General features: G+C 44.8%; 1 protein-coding gene across 1 annotated transcript in view; it reads left to right on the top strand.

The window, feature by feature from the left end:
* The window catches only part of meis2a (Meis homeobox 2a), a 112,216-nt gene that overhangs the window by 36,643 nt on the left and 51,423 nt on the right, over positions 1-24,150 (top strand). Inside the window, 1 exon segment of the mRNA XM_052486355.1 lies at positions 4,840-4,985. Within this exon segment, the coding sequence (XP_052342315.1) occupies positions 4,840-4,985 (146 nt within the window).

Below are 24,150 nucleotides of genomic sequence, written 5' to 3'. Positions count from 1 at the left end.
TGTATGCGTTAGGCATACGTACAGTATGTATGCGCATGGGAAAGAGAGAGAGAGAGAGGATTTGAAAGCCTGGGAGTCTGATTTCACTCTTGCTGGCCGGGGCAGGAGGGAGTGAGCAGGCAGGGTAATGAAGTGACAGGTCAGTCTGTAAATACGCATGGGTCGCCCAAGCCAGGGGGAGGCTATCACATTGCAGTGAAAATGGAAACGTCAATAAAATGAATCTGCCAGCCTTTTGGCTACTGTGACTCTATAGGATGAGCCGGATGACTCCCAGCAGGAGATTCATTTGGAAACTATCTCTGAAAAAAATGACAAAAATTAGAAATACAAAAACACAACTTAAAGTATAACATTATTTAACCCAAAAGGCAGCATTGTGAAGTGTAGAGGACTGTAGGGTCCACTCTGGTTGCTGGTTTTGTTATTGAAGTGGAAAGCAACACTGGAGGAGTTAGACTAGTCCCTGCGTCTCGGTCACTTTTCTCAGGAAGCCAAACACAGTCACGCTGGGGATACAGCTAAGCCCCAGTATATTGTTTTAGGCTTTCCTGAACAAGGATTCGTACTTAGCGCGGGATTTATGGCATTTGATGCTAATGAATGTCCATTATACAATGACAACGCTCCCAGGCTGGACGCGTCCCCTATACCCATATGTCCTTCAGAAGGCTCAGCCACGTCTTTATCTCCACGCAAGGAAGGAGGGCAAAGTCGCCTCTTCTGTTTCCCTCTTTCGTGTGGCTCCCACACTAATAATGTGGAAGGAAAACACAGCACAGACACACAGACACACAGACACACAGACACACAGACAGACAGACAGACAGACAGACAGACAGACAGACAGACAGACAGACAGACAGACAGACAGACAGACAGACAGACAGACAGACAGACAGACAGACAGACAGACAGACACACAGACAGACAGACACACAGACAGACAGACAGACAGACAGACAGACACACAGACAGACAGACAGACAGACAGACAGACAGACAGACAGACAGACAGACAGACACACAGACACACAGACACACAGACAGACAGACAGACAGACACACAGACACACAGACACACAGACACACAGACACACAGAGACAGACAGACAGACAGACAGACAGACAGACAGACAGACAGACAGACAGACACACAGACAGACAGACACACAGACAGACAGACAGACAGACAGACAGACAGACAGACACACAGACACACAGACAGACAGACAGACAGACACACAGACAGACACACAGACAGACAGACAGACAGACACACAGACACACAGACAGACAGACACACAGACACACAGACAGACAGACACACAGACAGACAGACAGACAGACAGACAGACACACAGACACACAGACAGACAGACACACAGACACACAGACAGACAGACACACAGACACACAGACAGACAGACAGACAGACAGACAGACAGACAGACAGACAGACAGACACACAGACACACAGCACAGACAGACAGACAGACAGACAGACAGACAGACACACAGACAGACAGACACACACTGACAGACAGACAGACAGACAGACAGACAGACAGACAGAGGTAATTAGAGAGAAAGAGGAGGAGTGGGAGACAGACAGACAGACAGGGGTAATTAGAGAGAGAGAGGAGGAGTGGGAGACAGACAGACAGACAGACAGACAGACAGGGTAATTAGAGAGAGAGGAGGAGGGGGAGACAGACAGACAGACAGACAGACAGACAGACAGACAGACAGACAGACAGACAGACAGACAGACAGGGGTAATTAGAGAGAGAGGAGGAGAGGGAGACAGACAGACAGACAGACAGACAGACAGACAGACAGACAGACAGACAGACAGACAGACAGACAGACAGAGGTAATTAGAGAGAGAGAGGAGGAGGGGAGGGAGACAGACAGACAGACAGACAGACAGACAGACAGACAGACAGACAGACAGACAGACAGACAGGGGTAATTAGAGAGAGGAGGAGTGGGAGACAGACAGACAGACAGACAGACAGACAGACAGACAGACAGACAGACAGACAGACAGACAGACAGACAGACAGACAGGGTAATTAGAGAGAGGAGGAGGGGGGAGACAGACAGACAGACAGACAGACAGACAGACAGACAGACAGGGGTAATTAGAGAGAGAGGAGGAGTGGGAGGAGACAGACAGACAGACAGACAGACAGACAGACAGACAGACAGGGGTAATTAGAGAGAGAGGAGGAGGGGGAGACAGACAGACAGACAGACAGACAGACAGACAGACAGACAGACAGACAGACAGACAGACAGACAGACAGACAGACAGACAGACAGACAGGGTAATTAGAGAGAGGAGGAGTGGGAGACAGACAGACAGACAGACAGGGTAATTAGAGAGAGAGAGGAGGAGTGGGAGACAGACAGACAGACAGACAGACAGACAGACAGACAGACAGACAGACAGACAGACAGACAGACAGACAGACAGACAGACAGGGGTAATTAGAGAGAGAGAGGAGTGGACAGACAGACAGACAGACAGACAGACAGACAGACAGACAGACAGACAGACAGACAGACAGACAGACAGACAGACAGACAGGGGTAATTAGAGAGAGAGGAGGAGTGGGAGGGAGACAGACAGACAGACAGACAGACAGACAGACAGACAGACAGACAGGGGTAATTAGAGAGAGAGGAGGAGTGGGAGACAGACAGACAGACAGACAGACAGACAGACAGACAGACAGACAGACAGACAGACAGACAGACAGACAGACAGACAGACAGGGGTAATTAGAGAGAGAGAGGAGGAGTGGGAGACAGACAGGGGTAATTAGAGAGAGGAGGAGTGGGAGACAGACAGACAGACAGACAGACAGACAGACAGACAGACAGACAGACAGGGTAATTAGAGAGAGGAGGAGTGGGAGACAGACAGACAGACAGACAGGGTAATTAGAGAGAGAGAGGAGGAGAGGGAGACAGACAGACAGACAGACAGACAGACAGACAGACAGACAGACAGACAGACAGACAGAGGTAATTAGAGAGAGGAGGAGTGGGAGACAGACAGACAGACAGACAGACAGACAGACAGACAGACAGACAGACAGACAGACAGGGGTAATTAGAGAGAGAGGAGGAGTGGGAGACAGACAGACAGACAGACAGACAGACAGACAGACAGACAGACAGACAGACAGACAGACAGGGGTAATTAGAGAGAGAGAGGAGGAGTGGGAGACAGACAGGGGTAATTAGAGAGAGGAGGAGTGGGAGACAGACAGACAGACAGACAGACAGACAGACAGACAGACAGACAGACAGACAGACAGGGTAATTAGAGAGAGGAGGAGTGGGAGACAGACAGACAGACAGACAGGGTAATTAGAGAGAGAGAGGAGGAGTGGGAGACAGACCTTTATGCTGCATGTCCTTGTATTCTTCATCTATTTTGCATTTGACTATGCCGCCAGTCGGATCCGTTTTCTTTCCTCTCTTTTTAGTGTTATTAGTTCAAATATTTATGCAAAATTAGGGCTTGTATAGGTGCCCCTGATTGATGCCTCCCCAAAAACAGGAGGACATACAAGTCTGAATTTTGAGAATGCCGGGGTCCTTCTCAGCCTTAGTGAAGGAGTTTTTCAGATACATAATTTAGATGCCCTCAAGGAAGGCTTTCAAGGCATTTGTGCCCGAGGGCAAGAAAAAATAACTATGACTGTTAAAAGTAAATCATTTTTGCTAATGCACAATTAATGGCCAGAGGAGAGGAGACAGAAAAGGCGAGGGCACAAAGATGGAAATTTTGGTTTAAAGGAGAAAGACTGCCTTGATATGCACTTGTTTTCCTCCCGAAATCAAACACTATTGGACATTAATGCAGGGAGCGCTCTCGAGAGGCGCAGCGGTCTAAGGCACTGCATCTCAGTGCTAGAGGCATTACTACAGGCCCTGGTTCGATCCCGGGCTGTATCCCAACTGGCCATGATCGGGATTCCCATAGGGCGGCGCACAATTGGCCCAGCGTCGTCCGGGTTAAGGGAGGGTTTGGCTGAGGTAGGCCGTCATTGTAAAATAAGAATTTGTTCTTAACTGACTTGACTAGTTAAATACAAAAGAAGGGAGAGAGAGTCGCCCTTCTACTGGCCTGCCATGCTACTCTGCATCAAACTGCAACAATGAACAAACCCAATGCATACCCCACTTTAATTCACAAGCTACTCAAATGGGTGCCCCCGAATGTTCGCAAACAAACTTCTGTGGGTTTGTTTGCGTGTATGAGTGTGTTCAAAAGACTCCCTTCGCAGTCCATCCAGGCCCTTTGCATCAGGAAAAAAGCATGACATTGTGTCAAGCCTGTGGATTTAATTGACTTCATGTACTGCAGTCCCAATCTTGAAGCCTCCTTGTCGTTTTTTTCCCTTCTTTCCCTCGCTCTCTCCCTTTTTCTCCTCCTATTGAACAATCTGGAGTGGAATCAGGAGCCTAGTGTTTCTGCTTCCAACCAAAACACTGTCATTAACCCCCATCCATTCCTCTCCACTGTTCTGGGTGTAAGAACTCACCTCTAGTTCTCTGTCTACAGCAAACCCCTCTCCCTCTGTGCCTAAATCCCACTACCTCTATGCAGGCATTAGTGAAGGCTACTGCTGTGTAGGCTATGGCATAGTCCTCCATCTAACTTCGATAACCCACTGGGTTATTAGCTTTAGCGTCTTATATATTAGGTTTAGCTTCTAGGGTTCTACCTAACCCTTTGTGGTGTTAATTTCAGGGCTTCTTATTAGTCCATCTTCTGTCCTAGGCTGCTATTTAACCCTGTGTCTTGTTTCTGCCTAGGAGATGGTTTAGAGAACAGCGTGGCGTCTCCTGGCACAGGTGATGATGATGACCCGGACAAGGAGAAGAAGAGGCAGAAGAAGCGCGGCATCTTCCCCAAGGTGGCCACTAACATCATGAGGGCGTGGCTGTTCCAGCATCTCACGGTGAGAGCCTACATAGTGGAGCAGCCTGTGCACACTGGGGCCGGAACTAGGGCTGTGGCAGTTATGAAATTCTGTCAGCCGGTGATTATCAAGCAAATAACTGTCGGTATCACGGTAATTGACCGTTAATTAACATAAACACATTTAGCATCTCCTGGCTTCCACCCATAGACTACAAGCCACTGATGTAGACCTTTGGAACAGCTACGTTTGAAAAATTTGAATAAATCTATTTAAAATACACCATCACAATAAATCCATGATTTATTTAAGACAGATCGAAAGAAACATGATATAAAGAAAATGTAGTTTATTTCAGAAGAACAGAATAGCATACTCTGATCTGGCTATGCCATATGGCTGTGGGTTACACTAGTTCATTTAGCAGACAAGATTTTCTCCTATATGCTTAATTTATAGTTATTTATGCAACTTTAGTTGTGATACAAACATTGGACGATATGTTTTTATTTTGAATACATTCCAAGGCTGCATGATGCGACTCTAATGATGATTTGAAAAAAGTTGCATGAAAGGCAGGAGCTCTGCTTTATTTCTTGCTCAGCCTGCACACACTTCATCAGTCTCTCATTCACAATTTGACAAGTACTTGATAATATCTCGAATTTCCCGACGGCAGTGATGCTCCCTAAAAAAATACATGCCTTTTACGGCCATTGGCCGACCTTGGGCTGTACATGATAGTTATAATTCCCTTCTCCTGGCTGTGTGTTCCGAAGCACCTCTCACTCACATGGCTCTCTTAGATATCTCAATTCTTATTAGCCAATGTCTGTCATGTGATCGGGTTCTTCTCACACGCGTCTATCTCAGCTCCGAAGTAGGCTATAAGTGAAGACAGACACATCGGGGATGCACCTGCTCACATCCTTGTTATTGAATTCCGAGGTGCATATGGAAGATGTTATAAGAACTGTCCTCAATTACATTTCGTCAGCCAATAAGATGAGTAGGCCTAACGAACAGCAAAAGCACTAGCCTATGTCAATCTACTTCCCCCATAGTTCAAAAGCTGACCTATTCTATTAGTCAACTTGTCCTTCTGTGCGAGAACTACATATTCCACACATAGTCTGGGCAGGCGCTGTTTCTTGCCTTACTGCACACAAGCTGGGCATCATTCACAAGTGATAATATATCATTCACAAGTGATAGGCTAATATTGTCACCCATCAGAGTATTCTTGATTTAATTTTGTCTTTACATATACTAAATAATATATGCGTGAAATTAGTTTTGATTTAGAGTGGACCATTATCATGCACCTGTCTCAGAACAGGGGCTGGGGAAAAAAATACATGTCATCTATGCACTTAAATAGCGAATGGAGGACGCTTTTCCCTTGGTTTATTTTCATGTCAGCCAGATAGTAAAGTGATGCAATGTGCTTAATATTAGGAAAGATGAGAAATATATATTGTAGGCCTAGCCTATAGAAAGCTGATGGGATCCTCCTCTTTTTATTAGAGGCCCTCAAAACTCTGTTTTCTCATGCAATTGCATAGCCTACAGAGTTGTTGCGCAACATAAGCTCATGGGCTCTCTTGAAGTGTTTGATTTGATTTTGAATTACATTTGCATTGATGTCAGAGTGATTAGAGGGACCAGGCAGTTGCAGGTTTGGTAGGCTTCTAATAACCATCAGCAGCATCAGAGATTGTAGAAGGCTAGTTAACATGACTAAACGGTCACATGGAATTTGCCTGCGGTCATGACTCGTGACTGCCGGTGTGGCGGTAATACGGTCACCCGTAACAGCCCGAGCTGGAACAATACTCGTTAGTGTTTTGGCAAGGAAATATTGAACTTCTTTAGGAAAACAGCCCTAATGTTGGAAACAAACATCCTGTTGTCATCCAGAGTCACATGTATTTATTTTCCAAGCTGTAGCACACAATATTTTACATACAGCAGGTTTTTAAAGGACCAAAGACTTTGGTCTGTTTCTTGTTTTTATTTTTGCCATGGGGGGGAAAAAAATGCGATATCGTCACAGCCCTAGTGGACACACATCACAGGAGGTTTGATGCACTTTAATTGGAAAGGACAGGCTCGTGGTAATGACTGGAGCAGAGTAAGTCCGTTCCTGGCCTTTATTATGAGCCGTGCTGCCGTCAGCATGCTCCTGTGACACACATATACACAAGTGTACACACATGTACATGTACACGTACACAAACGCACACATACACACCTGTCACTGACTTGTCACGCTCGCCTGTCACTCACCTGTCATTGGTCCAGAGTGACCGGGTCAATTCAATCAGACAAAGCTAGTTTGCTCTGCTGAAGAGCCTCTGAGATGTGGAGGTAGTGCTGACGCCTAGCTAGTGTAACATCAGCAGCCCTGTCCACTGGTTTGGCACATAGTGCACATCACATTTCCTTTCAATACAATACTGGCTCTGTGTTTATTCTACACTGACAGCTACACTGTTTTTTCACAGAAACATTTTGCACAAACATCATCCAAACCGGAAAATGTAGCTTACATCAGTCCTAGCTCTAACTGCCGAAAGACTGACATAACACAAGCAGTCATATTTAGCTAACTCTTGGCTGACTGAAACCACAATATGAATGAGCTAATAGCAATTACTATTTACAATTCATCACATCACAGGTGATCTCTCCATTGATCGAAATAATTGAGTTGAAAACACTTGTTAAAAATCTAAACTAATCCGACATTGGTGCGCGCCACCACGTTTTTTTTCGCATCAGCCAAAGACAAGAAGAGGAGACAAGATAAGTTTGGTCTGTTTGCAGTATGCATGTTGAAGGGGGTGTGTCGTCTACGATCATTCATTTCCCTTCATTCACTTCCCGGAAGTTTACTCGAAAGATTAGTGAACCATTCCTTCAACTCAATATCCTCTCTAGGCTAGATGGGACTCTACCGTCCCACCTGACCAACATCCGGTGAAATGGCAGAGTGCCAAATTCAAATTAAATTACTATAAATATTCAACTTTCATGAAATCACACATGCAATACACCAAATTAAAGCTACACTTGTTGTTAATCCAGACAATGTGTCAGATTTCAAAAAGGCTTTACGGCCTAATATGTACTTCATGCCTTACCTTTGACAAGCTTCTTCTGTTGGCACTCCAATATGTCCCATAAACATCACAAATGGTTCGATTAATTCCGTCGTTATATATCCAAAATGTCCATTTATTTGGCACGTTTGATCCAGAAAAACACCAGTTACAACATGACTACAAAATATCTCAGACATCACCTGTAATCTTTGTCCAAACATTTCAAACAACTTTCCTAATACAACTTTAGGTATTTTTTTAACGTAAATAATCGATAAAATCTAAGACGGAATATAATAAGTTCTGTTATACTCCCAGACATAATTCAAACAGTTTTAGAAACTTCAGAGTGGTTTCTATCAAAATCTACTAATAATATGCATATCCTAGCTTCTGGGCCTGAGTAGCAGGCAGTTTACTTTGGGCACACTTTTCATCCAGATGTGAAAATACTGCCCCCTGTCCCAAAGAAGTTATAACATCTTTGGTCTGACAGACGTTTACGTGACACCCAGATTGCATTGTATAATGTCAACATGGCGCCACACATAGCTGGCAAACAGCATCATAATCAGTACAACCATCAAAAAAGTATTTTATACACATAGGTTTCCATTACAGTCTATGCAATAATCGGAATGCATTATTTGTCACCAGTATCAGTACAACCTTCAAAAAAGTATTTTATACACATAAGTGTCCATTACAGTCTATGCAATAATCAGAATGCATTATTTGTCACCAGTATTTGAAAACATGTGAATAAAACTGTAAATACATTATGCTCCATACATAGATACATCATATATACATACATACTGTATGCTACTGTACAGTAGAAATGACAACAATATACAGAAAATAAGGCACTTACTTTGATAGGAATGCACACATGTCCAAAGTTATTATTTGTTATAAAAACAATGCGAGCACCAGCCAGACAAAGTTTCTTCAAGATTGCGCAAATGTCTACATACATGATCTGCGGAAACACTGGGGAAGTGCTTGGGCTCTCCTCCAAGAGAGAAGTTTGTCCGGCTGTTGTTTGAGGTTGAGAGGTTGCATGTTAAGCGGGCTTCTCGCCAAAACACAGAGGAGCTTGTTTGTTTGCCTCACTCTCTCTCTCTTTGCCGAACACTTAAATCAGACAACATCTGACAACGGCTCATTCACTTCAGTAGGCAAAGAGTGTCACTACGCCTTGGATTAAATATTCAGAGGACACCTTCATTCTGTGGTTTTAGTTTTAGAAATTAATATATATGTGTGTGTGTGTGTGTGTGTGTGTGTGTGTGTGTGTGTGTGTGTGTGTGTGTGTGTGTGTGTGTGTGTGTGTGTGTGTGTGTGTGTGTGTGTGTGTGTGTGTGTGTGTGTGTGTGTGTGTGTGTGTGCGCGCTTGTGTTTATTATTAGCGAGGGTCCCTGTCAAGCCACTGTAGAGTCAGGAGTCACTGAACAGTGTTTGTGTGCACTGAGGTGATAAAGCTAGCCAGGCAGCATGGTCCAAGAGAAGGGAGTGTGTGTGTGTGCGGTGGGGGGGTTGGGGTTGTCATGTCCCACCGCCCTCTCTGATGTCAGAACATTATCAGAACGGCGGTCTGTATTGATTTTTAACTGGGAGGTCTGATTTCAGGCAGAGAGGTGGACGGGACACACAAGCTGGTGCCTGCTGACCACGTGGCATAGTTAGCATGGACAGAGTGATAGGATGAAGGAGGGATGTATGAATGGAGAAGAAGAATGAGGGAGGAAGGTAGTGAGCCAGGGCAGGTCAGAACCCCAGGATGATCCTGATCCTCTCATTTAAGAGGGTCAGGTGCCCCCCACTCCCTGTGCCTGCGTTGCCCAAAGCCTCTGCCCCCCTGATTACCTAACCAAAGCCCAAATAATGAGTGGCTAGCAAATAAGGCCTAATTGAAAGGGCTGTAAATCCATTACATATTGGCCAGGGATAATCAGGAGTGCTTTAATCACTTTTATCTATTCAGGAGCAGTGGAGCTGCAGCACCACCACACAGCACAGCCCTTAGCCTTGCAGTACCACCACACAGCACAGCCCATAGCCTTGCAGTACCACCACACAGCACAGCCCTTAGCCTTGCAGTACCACCACACAGCACAGCCCATAGCCTTGCAGTACCACCACACAGCACAGCCCATAGCCTTGCAGTACCACCACACAGCACAGCCCATAGCCTTGCAGTACCACCACACAGCACAGTTCATGGCTAGGCTACATATCCTTGGCTGGAGATTTCTCCCCAACCTGCAGAATAGAATGGGCTTCGTTTGGAAGCTGACAGTGAGCTTGAAGTTAGATGGTTGTCCTGTGTGTGAAGGAGGGAAAAAGGGGAAGATGGTGAGGGTTGAACATTTCGGGGGGCCACCTGAGGGTGGTTAGACACACACACACACACACACACACACACACACACACACACACACACACACACACACACACACACACACACACACACACACACACACACACACACACACACACACACACGCTCATACTACAGTACGTGACCAAAAGTATGTGGACACCTGCTCGTCAAACATTTAATTCCAAAATCATGGGCATTAATATGGAGTTTGTCTCCATTTTGCTGCCATAACTGCCTCCACTCTTATGGGAAGGCTTTCCACTAGATGTTGGATCATTGCTGTGAGGACTTGCTTCCATTCAGTCACAAGAGCATTAATGTGGTCGAGCACTGATGTTGTGTGATTAGGCCTGGCTCACAGTCGGCGTTCTAATTCATCACAGAGGTATGCGATGGGGTTGATGTTAGGGCTCTGTGCACACCGATCTCGACAAACCATTTATGACCTTTCTTTGTGCACAGGGGCATTGTCATGCTGAAACAGAAAAATGTTGCCACAAAGTTGGAAGAACAGAATCGCCTAGAATGTCATTGTATGCAGTAGCGTTAAGATTCGGGCCTAGCCCAAACCATGAAAAACAGCCCCAGACCATTATTCCTTATCCACCAAACGTTACAGTTGGTGCTATTTATTCGGGCAGGTAGTGTTCTCCTGGCATCCCCCAAACCCAGATGTGTCCGTCGGACTGACAGATGGTGAAGTGTGATTCATCACTCCATAGAACGCATTTCCACTGGTCCAGAGTCCAATAGCGGCGAGCTTTACACCACTCCAGACAACGTTTGGCATTGCGCATGGTGATCCCGGCCATGGAAACCCATTTCATGAAGCCCCCACAAACAGTTATTGTGCTGACATTGTTTCCACTTCACAAAAACAGCACTTACCTATTGCCCGGGGCAGCTCTAGCAGGGCAGAAATTTGACCAACTGACTTGTTGGAAAGGTGACATCCTATCACAGTGCCACGTTGAAAGTCACTGAGCTCTTCAGTAAGACCATTCCACTGCCAATGTTTGTCTATGGAGATTGCATGTCTGTGTGCTCTATATTATACACCCGGCAGCAACGGATGTGGCTGAAAGGGCCGAATCAACTAATTTGAAGGGGTGTCCACATACTTTTGGCAATTTGGTCGAATTAGACATTTCTCGCTTTATTGAGGGATCATTAGGCTTCTTTCCTGGCGACTCGAGGAATGCCCGTTTGAAGGCCTCTCACAGTTCCAATGCTCCCCTGCTCCAAAAAAGCAGAGAAAGAAGCAAAGAAAGCTTTTCAGCCTCCACCAATTTCCTTTAGAATTGTTTTAAAATTGCATTGAAAGAGTGGAAAGGGGAGACACAAGAGATTGGATCCAGGGGCAGTTGTTCTAATTCAGAGAAGTAAAGCTTTCAAAATCCCTTTTTTTCCCACTCTCCCTTATTACCTCTCCTGCTTTGAGATGTTTTCTCAAATCTTGATTTGTCTGTTGTGAGACGCCTAGGCCAGACTTGTACAAGCAATAATCCCTCCATTTTAACCTAACTTCATTTTTTTCGAAGTCAAAAAAGAAGACTAATTGAATTATGCCCCTCTACTTTACTCTACCCCCAACACATCCACACACACACACACCCACACACACACACACACACACACACACACACACACACACACACACACACACACACACACACACACACACACACACACACACACACACACACGCACACACACACACACATACACGCACACACACACACACACACACACACACACACACACACACACACACACACACACACACACACACACACACACACACACACACACACACACACACACACACACACACACACCCATTCGCCTTTTCTTTTAATTTGTTAGGCAAATGTACTTTCCATTTCAGGATGCGTTTGTGCAGGGGCGAATTCTTGGGGACTTTGGCCCCTGAATGGCCTATTGCAGCATTCTTCCATTGACACATTCATTAACTGAGGCAGAGAGTGAAAGGTAGCGGGGCTTGTATTTTCTCCAGCGTGCTAGCTTCTCCACCATGAGAGCGGCCACAGGGGTCTCCCTACATATGTTCTCTACATCCAGCCATTGTCACCTAATTCTGAAAGAGCTCAAAAGGACGGGACCCCCTTCACACCGCGAAAAACAACACAGGCCAACAGTAACAATTGTTGGCTTTCGGATTCAGAATAACAAAATCGCCTCCCCCTCCCCTCCCCTCCCTCCTCGCCCCCCTCCTGGGTTCCCCCTGACCTCACACTCTCATGGGAGAAATCGCAGGGCGGCTTTCTTCATCACAATCAGATATGGAAAATAGGCCTGCTTCAATTGCCACTTGCCCCTCAGTCCTTCAGTGGCCTTCAGTCAGCCCAGGGAGAATGAAACACAGCCGAGATCTGATATCTTCTATACGTAATGAATACGCCGGCAATTATTTGTTCGAGTTATTGTGATAAGCCCAGCCTCTCTCATGTATGTATTCATATAGCAGCAGAAAGCATGCGAGCTGGCTTCTTTTATGCTCTGTGTGGAATTGGCAAACTGCTGAGATCAGCTGGCGTAAGCTAGCACTAGAGGGCCAGAGACAGTCTCTCCCTCTCCCCTCCCTCCCTTTCTCTCCCTCTGTCTTTCTGAGTTTCTGGATGTCTTCCAGTCACATTAAGGGAAGTGAAATACCAGACTGTTGGTATAAGCTTTTCAATACTACAGGGAGATTATGTTATCAGAAAGGTAAACTTCACTGTTAGGGGTAAAATGTTCGACTGCACTTCAAAAGCAGGGATGCAGAAAGGGAAGAAGGGAGGGAGGGATGGATGGAGAAACAGGAAGATAGGATAGATGTAAGGAGCGGAGGAGAGGGAAAGAGAGAGTTGGGCTCTAGGGAGAAAAGGGAAGACATAGGCAGGGTGAGATAGACAGAGAGTGAGGTTGTGTTGCTAGGCTAACTGCTAGCTGGGGCGTTTCCATAGCAGTAAAAGGGGCTGCCCCTTCATTTGGTGAAGTTCTCCTAATTAGCCTTTTGGCGCCCTCAGCCTTCCGCTTTTGTAGCAACCTGCTAGCCCTCTGTTAGCCCCAAATAGAACCTGCTAAGGCAAGGGTCGAACCAGGCAATGAAAACAGGAAGCACTCACATTCAAAGATACCACTCCCGGCCCGGCCTTGTCTTTTGACTAACCTAAATCCTCAAACACCTATAAAAATAAATAGGGGACCTCAGGACCAGACGTAGTGGGTCTAGTGTGTGTGTGTGTGTGTGTGTGTGTGTGTGTGTGTGTGTGTGTGTGTGTGTGTGTGTGTGTGTGTGTGTGTGTGTGTGTGTGTGTGTGTGTGTGTGTGTGTGTGTGTGTGTGTGTGTGTGTGTGTGTGTGTGTGTGTGTGTGCGGGCGCGTGCGCGTGCGTGTGCATCCACTCACCCATAAGTGTAATGCAGTCTATGAAGGAAGGGGTTGCACTCTCAGGCAGGCATCAAGCATCTCAGGTTTTGTGCTGGGCCATGCACCGTTTTGGTCGGGGTGTTTGGGGAAATGCTGTTAAGCTGCTAAGCCAAGTGTATTGCAACCCTGGGCTGTCTGAAAGGGAAGTGATATATCCCAGGGTCAGTTTGGGGGTCGTACGTTGAGCCGAACACTTTCACGTGGGTTCATTTGAATTGTGTTTCGTATAGAGCCCTGTTGCATATTCACTGGAACCTTAGATATGACTGGTATCTTTCACTGTCAAAAAGCGTGACTGAATGTTGTGAAGCTTTGTGTCATTGAGAAGAATTAGTTATTTATATCATGGGTATTTTTTTATCTCCTACAATCATGAGTGTATGAAGACATCTGTAAATCAGATGCAGCAGGGTAGGAATGAGTGTCATGTCATTGTGACATGATGACTGCCATGATCCAGGGCAAAATTAGTTACACAAACATAACTATCAATGGTAACATAGACAACAACAGCGGAAGTAGAGAGATGGCACCTATAGTATCAACCCTGTCAATATACGAGTTAACATGAGTGATGACATGATGAGTGGATGAGCAGTATTGATGTGATGAGTTGATGACTATTAATGATGTGATGAGTAGATGAGTAGTAATGACGTGATGAGTAGATGAGTAGTAATGATGTGATCAGTAGATGAGTAGTAATGACGTGTTGAGTAGATGAGTAGTAATGACGTCATCAGCAGATGAGTAGTAATGACGTGATGAGTAGTAATGACGTGATGAGTAGATGAGTAGTGATGACGTGATGAGTAGATGAGTAATAATGACGTGATGAGTAGATGAGTGGTGATGACGTGATGAGTAGATAAGTAGTGATGACGTGATGAGTAGATGAGTAATAATGACGTGATGAGTAGATGAGTGGTGATGACGTGATGAGTAGATAAGTAGTGATGACGTGATCAGTAGATGAGTAATAATGACGTGATGAGTAGATGAGTAGTATTGACGTGATGAGTAGATAAGTAGTGATGACGTGATCAGTAGATGAGTAATAATGACGTGATCAGTAGATGAGTAATAATGACGTGATGAGTAGATGAGTAGATGAGTAGTAATGACATGATGAGTAGATGAGTAATAATGACGTGATGAGTAGATGAGTGGTGATGACGTGATGAGTAGATAAGTAGTGATGACGTGATCAGTAGATGAGTAATAATGACGTGATCAGTAGATGAGTAATAATGACGTGATGAGTAGATGAGTAGATGAGTGATAATGATGTGATCAGTAGATGAGTGGTGATGACGTGATGAGTAGTAATGACGTGATGACGTGATCAGTAGATGAGTAGTAATGACATGATGAGTAGATGAGTAATAATGATGTGATGAGTAGATGAGTGGTGATGACGTGATGAGTAGATAAGTAGTGATGACGTGATCAGTAGATGAGTAATAATGACGTGATGAGTAGATGAGTAGTATTGACGTGATGAGTAGATGAGTAATAATGATGTGATCAGTAGATGAGTGGTGATGACGTGATGAGTAGTAATGACGTGATGACGTGATCAGTAGATGAGTGGTGATGACGTGATGAGTAGTAATGACGTGATGACGTGATCAGTAGATGAGTAATAATGACGTGATCAGTAGATGAGTGGTGATGACGTGATGAGTAGTAATGACGTGATGACGTGATCAGTAGATGAGTAGTAATGACATGATGAGTAGTAATGATGTGATGAGTAGTAATGACGTGATGACGTGATCAGTAGATGAGTAGTAATGCCATGATGAGTAGATGAGTAATAATGACGTGATGAGTAGATGAGTAGTAATGACGTGATGACGTGATCAGTAGATGAGTAGTAATGACGTGATGACGTGATCAGTAGATGAGTAATAATGACGTGATGAGTAGATGAGTAATAATGACGTGATGAGTAGATGAGTAGTAATGACGTGATGACGTGATCAGTAGATGAGTAGTAATGACGTGATGACGTGATCAGTAGATGAGTAGTAATGACATGATGAGTAGATGAGTAATAATGACGTGATGAGTAGATGAGTAGTAATGTCGTGATCAGTAGATGAGTGGTGATGACGTGATGAGTAGTAATGACATGACGACGTGATCAGTAGATGAGTAGTAATGACGTGATGAGTAGATGAGTAGTATTGACGTGATGAGTAGATGAGTAATAATGATGTGATCAGTAGATGAGTAGTAATGACATGATCAGTAGATGAGTAGTAATGACATGATGACATGATCAGTAGATGAGTAGTAATGACGTGATCAGTAGATAGATGAGTAGTAATGACTAATTAGTAGATGAGTAGTAAGTACGTGATCAGTAGATGAGTAGTGATGACATGATGAGTAGTGATAATGTGATGAGTAGAGTAGGTGAGTAGCGATAACGTGATGAGTAGATGATTAGTGATAACGTGATGAGTAGTGATAACGTGATGAGTAGATGATTAGTGATAATGTGATGAGTAGATGAGTAGGTGAGTAGCGATAACGTGATGAGTAGATGATTAGTGATAACGTGATGAGTAGATGATTAGTGATAACGTGATGAGTAGATGAGTAGTGATGATGTGATGAATAGATGTATAGTGATAGCGTGATGAGTAGATGAGTAGTGATGATGTGATGAGTAGTGATAATGTGACGAGTAGATGAGTAGTTATAATATGATGAGTAGATATGACATGATGAGTAATGAGTAGTGATGACGTGATGAGTAGATGATTAATGATGACGTGATGAGTAGATGATTAGTGATAATGTGATGAGTAGATGATTAGTGATCATGTGATGAGTAGTGATAACGTGATGAGTAGATGAGTAGATGATTAGTGATGACGTGATGAGTAGATGAGTAGTGATAATGTGATGAGTAGCGATAACGTGATGAGTAGATGAGTAGTGATGATGTGCTGGGTAGATGAGTAGTGATAACGTGATGAGTAGATGAGTAATGATAATGTGATGAGTATATGATTAATGATGACATGATGAGTAGATGATTAGTGATGACGTGATGAGTAGATGATTAGTGATAACGTGATGAGTAGATGATTAGTGATAACGTGATGAGTAGAAGATTAGTGATAACGTGATGAGTAGAAGATTAGTGATAAAGTAATGAGTAGATGACCGGATGAGTAATGATAACATAATGAGTAGATGATTAGTGATAACGTGATGAGTAGATGATTAGTGATAAAGTGATGAGTAATGATGATGTGATGAGTAGATGAGTAGTGATAACGTGATAAGTAGATATGACGTGATGAGTAGATGGGTAGTGATGAGTAGATAATAAGTAGATGAGTAGTGATAACGTGATGAGTAGATGAGTAGTGATGACGTGATGAGTAGATAATGAGTAGATGAGTAGTATTTCACCTTTATTTAACCAGGTAGGCTAGTTGAGAACAAGTTCTCATTTGCAACTGCGACCTGGCCAAGATAAAGCATAGCAGTGTGAACAGACAACAACACAGAGTTACACATGGAGTAAACAATAAACAATAAACAAGTCAGTAACATAGTAGGAAAAAATATATATATACACTGTGTGCAAAAGGCATGAGGAGGTAGGCAATAAATAGGCCATAGGAGTGAATAACTACAATTTAGCAGATTAACACTGGAGTGATAAATGATCAGATTAACATGTGCAGGTAGAGATACTGGTGTGCAAAAGAGCAGAAAAGTAAATAAAATAAAAACAGTGTGGGGATGAGGTAGGTAAATTGGGTGGCCTATATACCGATGGACTATGTACAGCTGCAGCGATCGGTTAGCTGCTCAGATAGCAGATTTTTAATAAAGTTGGTGAGGGAGATAAAAGTCTCCAACTTCTGAGATTTTTGCAATTCGTTCCAGTCGCAGGCAGCAGAGAACTGGAAGGAAGGGTGGCCAAATGAGGTTTTGGCTTTAGGGATGATTAGTGACATACACCTGCTGGAGCGCGTGCTACGGGTGGGTGTTGCCATCGTGACCAGTGAACTGAGATATCTAGCATAGACTTGTAGATAACTTGGAGCCAGTGGGTCTGGCGACGAACATGTAGCGAGGGCTAGCTGACTAGAGCATACAGGTCGCAGGGGTGGGTGGTATAAGGTGCTTTAGTAACAAAACGGATGGCACTGTGATAAACTGCATCCAGTTTGCTGAGTAGAATATTGGAAGCTATTTTGTAGATGACATCGCCGAAGTCGCGGATCGGTAGGATGGTCAGTTTTACCAGGGTAAGTTTTGCGGCGTGAGTGAAGGAGGCTTTGTTGCGAAATGGAAAGCCGACTCTAGATTTGATTTTGGATTGGAGATGTTTGATATGAGTCGGGAAGGAGAGTTTGCAGTCTAGCCAGACACCTAGGGACTTATAGATGTCCACATATTCTAGGTCGGAACCATCCAGGTTGGTGATGCTAGTCGGGCGTGCGGGTGCAGTGAACGGTTGAAAAGCATGCATTTGGTTTTACTAGCGTTTAAGAGCAGTTGGAGGCCACGGAAGGAGTGTTGTATGGCATTGAAGCTCATTTGGAGGTTAGACAGCACAGTGTCCAAGGAAGGGCCAGAAGTATACAGAATGATGTCGTCTGCGTAGAGGTGGATCAGGGAATCGCCCGCAGCAAGAGCAACATTATTGATATATACAGAGAAAAGAGTCGGCCCTCTTCATGCGGTGACGTCAATAGACCTGTCGTGGAATTAGTAGGGTTCCAAGTAGCTCTAGGTAGCTAGCTGGTTAGCATAATAGGCCTTCAGCGGGCGTCGCGCCTGAGGGGCCTGTTGGAATCCTATGTCGAAATTCCAGTCGTAGGGGATCTTTTTTTCACCTTTATTTAACTAGGCAAGTCAGTTAAGAGCAAATTCTTATTTTCAATGACGGCCTAGGAACAGTGGGTTAACTGCCTGTTCAGGGGCAGAATGACAGATTTGTACCTTGTCAGCTCGGGGATTTGAACTTGCAACCTTCCGGTTACTAGCCCAACGCTCTAACCACTAGGCTACCCTGCCATCTGTTGTTGATCCAGATGAAAAAGTTCAGTTTGCGGTGGGAATCCGGGGATAAAAATAATAGGTCCGATATGCTCTGGTTAGAGTCACGTTGTTCGAACTGACGAGAGCTATTCGAGCTGAAGGTTAGCTGATGACCGCTAGCAATGGTTTGCTGACTGATAGCTGGTAGTTAGCTGGCTGGCTTCAGTTGAGGGATTCCAGATCCGAAGGAAATATAGATACTTTAGGGGAAAAAAAGCAGATCCACGCTACATTGGGTGAGGCGGGTTGCAGGAGAGTATTTAGATGTTGAGGTTTAGCAAAATATTTTAAAAGATATGCGAAGAAAAATATGTAAAAAAACGCTATATACAACGGACACGACAGGACAAAGACGGACAAAGACGTCTGACTGCTACGCCATCTTGGATCTTAGGATGAGTAGATGAGTAGTGATAACGTGATGAGTAGAACAGGATGAGTAGATATGATGAGATGAGTAAATTACTAGTGATGACGTGATGAGTAGATGAGTAGTGATGATGTGATGAGTAGATGAGTAGTGATGACGTGATGAGATGATAAGTCGTGCATCACATCAGCACCACAAGCATCCCTAGCAAATGATCACAGAATAATCTCCCCCTCAACTGAGCATTAGTCTCCATGGCGACCGGGTGTCTTCTCCAGGTCGAGCCCCGATGGGAGTGGCTCTGTGAACCAGCCCTTTAGAGTGAGAGAGGGACATAAAAGAGCCTAGCTAGCTAGGTCATTCTGGAGTCATGGGCTTGGAAGAGTTGGCCAAGCTTGGTAACCGGTGTTTGTCCCAAACGATAAACAAGTGCACTAGTCTGCCTTCGAAAAGAGAGGGCCAGCCGGTTGTGTTTGAGCAGACTAAACATCTCTCTCTGTAGTGTCCCCTGTCTGTATGTCTGTTTGTCTGTTTGAGTCCTTCTAATCCATGTGTATTGTTAGGGCCACCACTAGAGTCATTTCATTGGTATATCCCACATCTGCAAGCAGTTTGAAATACACAACTGTTCTCATTTTACAGCACTGTTTTTAAAACTGTTTATACCATATTTTTGCTGCCTACACAATGTATTTTTATTCCACGATTTGTGTATGTTTATAGGAGATAAAGAGTATGTTTTGTACGACTCGGGGTATTCATTGCGACGGTAGTGGTTTCATTTTCTCTTGTTTTGTGTTTTGTGAGGTTCAGAAGGGGGTGTAAGGGAGAAAGGGGGGTTGATGAGGTTCCTAAGGGGTCACGGAGGTTCAGGGCTGAAGGAGGCCCACACACTAATTTGTCATGTGCTCATTTGCCTCGGAGCCAAGAAGTCAGCTCTCCAGTCAGCCGAGGCAACCCAGGTAACAGTTTGGTTCACCGCCACTGCATAACCTTGTGTGTGTGTATGCTTACACATACCACATGACCCCAGGCTATAAGAAAGCTTGAGTTGCCATATTAAGTGTATATATATGGAGTCTCTATCTGAAGTTTACAAACTAAAGTGAAGCGATAATACATCAGGAAAGAGGAGAGTGGCTGTGTTTTGGAAGTCACTGAAGTCAAGGATAATGAGTGAAGGGGAGCTTCAGGTATGGTGGGGCGGGGCCTTTGGTTCCACAGTTTCTTCCTCTTAACTAATGCTGCTCAGCTCAGCGACCCTGGAACGAGGACACAAGTCACTTCAGCTCGGCCTACCATCTGTTCCTCGCTAGCCTGGTTCTCACATGGGCCAGTGAAGCTGGGAAGCCACTGTACCGTCAGTCAGTCCTCATTGATAAAGACATACAACTAAACCTTCCACTAGAAGGTAAAACCTTGACAACCAAAAACTGGACCCTAACAAATGTTTTCATTTCAACTATAGGAAACACTTTTTGTCTACCAGGGTTTTACAGGAACGAGCGAGACCTTTTTTTTTGTACACGACAGAGAGAGAAAAAAACTCCCTGAAAGTTTAGAAGGCGGTATCCAGTGACTCTGGGCCGTATAATTATATGACAAAGCCACATCAACCTTTGGTTGTTTCATGTCGGAGCCTTTTTACAGCAATGCCCAGTGGTGTTGGTGTGTCGTGATTGACAAAGCTTTGTTTACAGTACGCACAGCCATGTAGTCTGGCTGGCTGGTTGCTCCACAGGTTTAGTCGAGCATTAGGGGGTAATAGCCGTGACTTGTTTCACGCGAGAACATTAGACATTTTCACTTGGCCTCCTTAATCTAGATCTGTCATAGTTCCACTTCACAGATCCCAATCTAGGGTGGCACTGGTAGAGAATACAGAATACAGCACAGCTCTCTTGCAATTGTTACACACCTACTGTATATCTGTGTCAATGTCTCACATAGATCCTTATTGTCTCTCTAGATAAACAGTGTTGTGTGCTATTTATTCGTTTACCCTACCTGTTATTAACAGGCAGCCTCTCGTACCTTCTCTCCTCTCCCTCCCTCCCTGTTGTTAATGCTCAGGCCTGCTGTTCGTGCCTTAACGCTCCTTGTTTAATGAAGTAGCAGAAATGAGTGCTTTCGCTAAGGGGATGTTTACAACATGTTGTTGACGCTGTTAGGAGGGGATTAAGCCATGTGAAACTCTGCAGCGCCTGCCAACAACGAAAAAAAGAACAACCCTCAACATGTTCTCCCAAAAAGTCAAAACAAACACCCCAAAAACAACAACAAAAGGAAAACAAGTGCAATTGCACGAGGCCCATGCATGTATGTTACCACTGATGTTTACAGCCACCGAAAGCTTGAATTGTCTCAGAAATGCCCCAATTTGTGACATAAAGCTAGTTAGTTCAGTGCATCTTTAGTTAATATTTATCTCTTCAAGAGAAGCCAGGGACTATCTTAAGCACATTCAGATGGGTGTCTACAGTGCTAGGGGCCACTTTGTGCAAGACCAGGGGCCCATACCCCGTCGAGGTTACTGCACATGCCCTGACCTGAGCAGAAGACAAAACAGTGGAGAGCTGAGGAGTGAAGGATTTAGAAACTACTGCTCCATAGCTGGAGATTCCTCTTGCCTCCTCTAAGGCCTCACACTTCAGCAAAAACAAGCCTTGGCTACCCCCTCGACCCTTGCGCCTCCCTCCCACCCATCTGGCCTAACCCACTGCTGCAGTCATAACATTGATCCATTGGCTAAGGCCAGGGCTAGCTTACTCTTTTGGTGAAAAGAGGTGAATGATGTAATGGACTTGGAAGGAGGAAGGAGGGCAGTCTGCGCTACTGTATGCGGTGCCCCAATGGTGGGAAAACTCAAAACCAGGACAGGCACTGTTACAGATGGAGAGGCCCAGATTATCTGAGGTTTTCCTTGTCCTTGTTTTATGTGGTTATCTTCTCCATTGCAGACTGTGTTAGAGGAATGGGTTCGAGGCTTCTGAATCTTCTCCGAGTAATTTTGTCAGACCTCTCATTCTCCCAACCTTCACATTGTCTTCCCTCTCCCCTATCACATTTTCCTCTGAGCCATGCAATTTACCAAGCCAGAGGGGGTGGTGGGAAAATGGAAAAATGGGGAAAAGCCCCCTTGCACTCTATCGATATCCCCCTTGGTCAGTTGAATCATGGGCCTGTGATGTGTTGGTGGTGGCCAGCTAAATGAGATACTGTAGTTTTTCTCCCTCTAAGCTGCAGGCCTCAGAGCAGCCCATAACCCCCCTTGGTATTTATCTCACACCAGGAAATGCAGGAAAAGGAGAAGCACAAATAGGTGAGGAGGGTGAGGTTAAAGGATGGAGGCATCGGGCAGAAATCAAAAACAGACCTGGTGCTGTTCCTCTGTTTGATTTGTCATGGGACCCTGAGTCTACCAAATCCCACTCCTGACATTTTGTTGTGTGATTTTCTTTTCCTCCACCTCCCCTTTCCTCCCTCCCCTCCTCCATTGCTTTTGTTTTGCTATGTGCTTATTCCAGGCAGGGGATTCCTTCACAGTGGGGTCCTTATAACTGGGAGCCTCTTGTTCTCACCTCAACTCCCCTCGCGCTCCTCCCCTCTTCATCTTTTCCATTCAATAATACGGCTCGCTTTGACACCGCAGTTTCATATCCGCCAATGTTCAATCTATGTGGAGGATGGAGTGAGTGGGTCAATTTGTTTGCGGTTTCCTCCCTCGGACACTTTTTTTTGACAGATTTGTATAGCCTATCCCCATGTGTCACCCCTTTACTCACAATGGATTGGTCCATCTATAGCTCCATAAGGCCATGTGAATCTGAGCTTGTGTAGATATAGCCATGTATCTGTTATCTAGCAGGCCTAGTTCATCTCCTAAAATCGTGTAAGTCTACACAGATGAGCGCATACGATACAGAGCCCTGCCACCTGCTGTATCAGAAAATAGCCCAGATACCCAAGAAAAAAAGAGATTTGAGGAAAGAAGGCAAGCAAATCTAATAAAAATAAGGAAATAAATCCAAATCTAAGTAGAGCAGGCCTTGGCTCCAGATGGGAATCTGTGTGAATATTGATTGAGGGGGAGAGCGAGCTAGTACCCCCGTATCCCCAGGGCTGGACCCTCTTGCTAAAGCTCATAAACCGAGCTTGTACAATTATTTAGATAAAGAGAGCCTGGCGCGACACCACATGCCTCGCAACCCTGCACCTCCTCCTCTCTCCTTGTTTCTCTTCCTATACCTCTTCCGCCTCCTCCTCTTTAACCTCATCTTCCTTATCCAGCATGAAGAAGTCAAAAGGGGGGGAAACCTGTAATTATCCACACTTTTCTGAATCCTTCCTTAATGTTCATTATTGAAACCAGCGGCAATTACAAGTTCAAAGAGGTTTAGAGGACCAGCAACCCGCATAATCAGGAGCAAATTAAGTGGCGCTCATTCGTCACAGCAGAGCACACACACACACACACACACACACACACACACACACACACACACACACACACACACACACACACACACACACACACACACACACACACACACACACACACACACACACACACACACACACATTGGTAGGGGTGAATCATAGACACAGTGACAGGCATCAATTTCCACACAGGCAGGATCTCGGCCACCCCAGGGCGCCTTCTTATATACTGCTTTTGTGTTTTCCCCTGTGACAAAAACCTTAACGACAACATCTTAAGCAAACCCAGGCTGATACCACACTATACTATACCTACTATCTTCCCCTTGTTAGTGTCCTGTTGTGTTTGTATTTCCATCCCCCCTATCTCAAATCCTCCCCTCTCCTCCTT

The sequence above is a fragment of the Oncorhynchus keta genome, chromosome 29, assembly GCF_023373465.1.
Source record: "Oncorhynchus keta strain PuntledgeMale-10-30-2019 chromosome 29, Oket_V2, whole genome shotgun sequence".
Lineage (NCBI taxonomy): Eukaryota > Metazoa > Chordata > Actinopteri > Salmoniformes > Salmonidae > Oncorhynchus > Oncorhynchus keta.
Note: the sequence above shows the minus strand (reverse complement) of the source record. Positions and strands in the feature narration are given on the sequence as shown.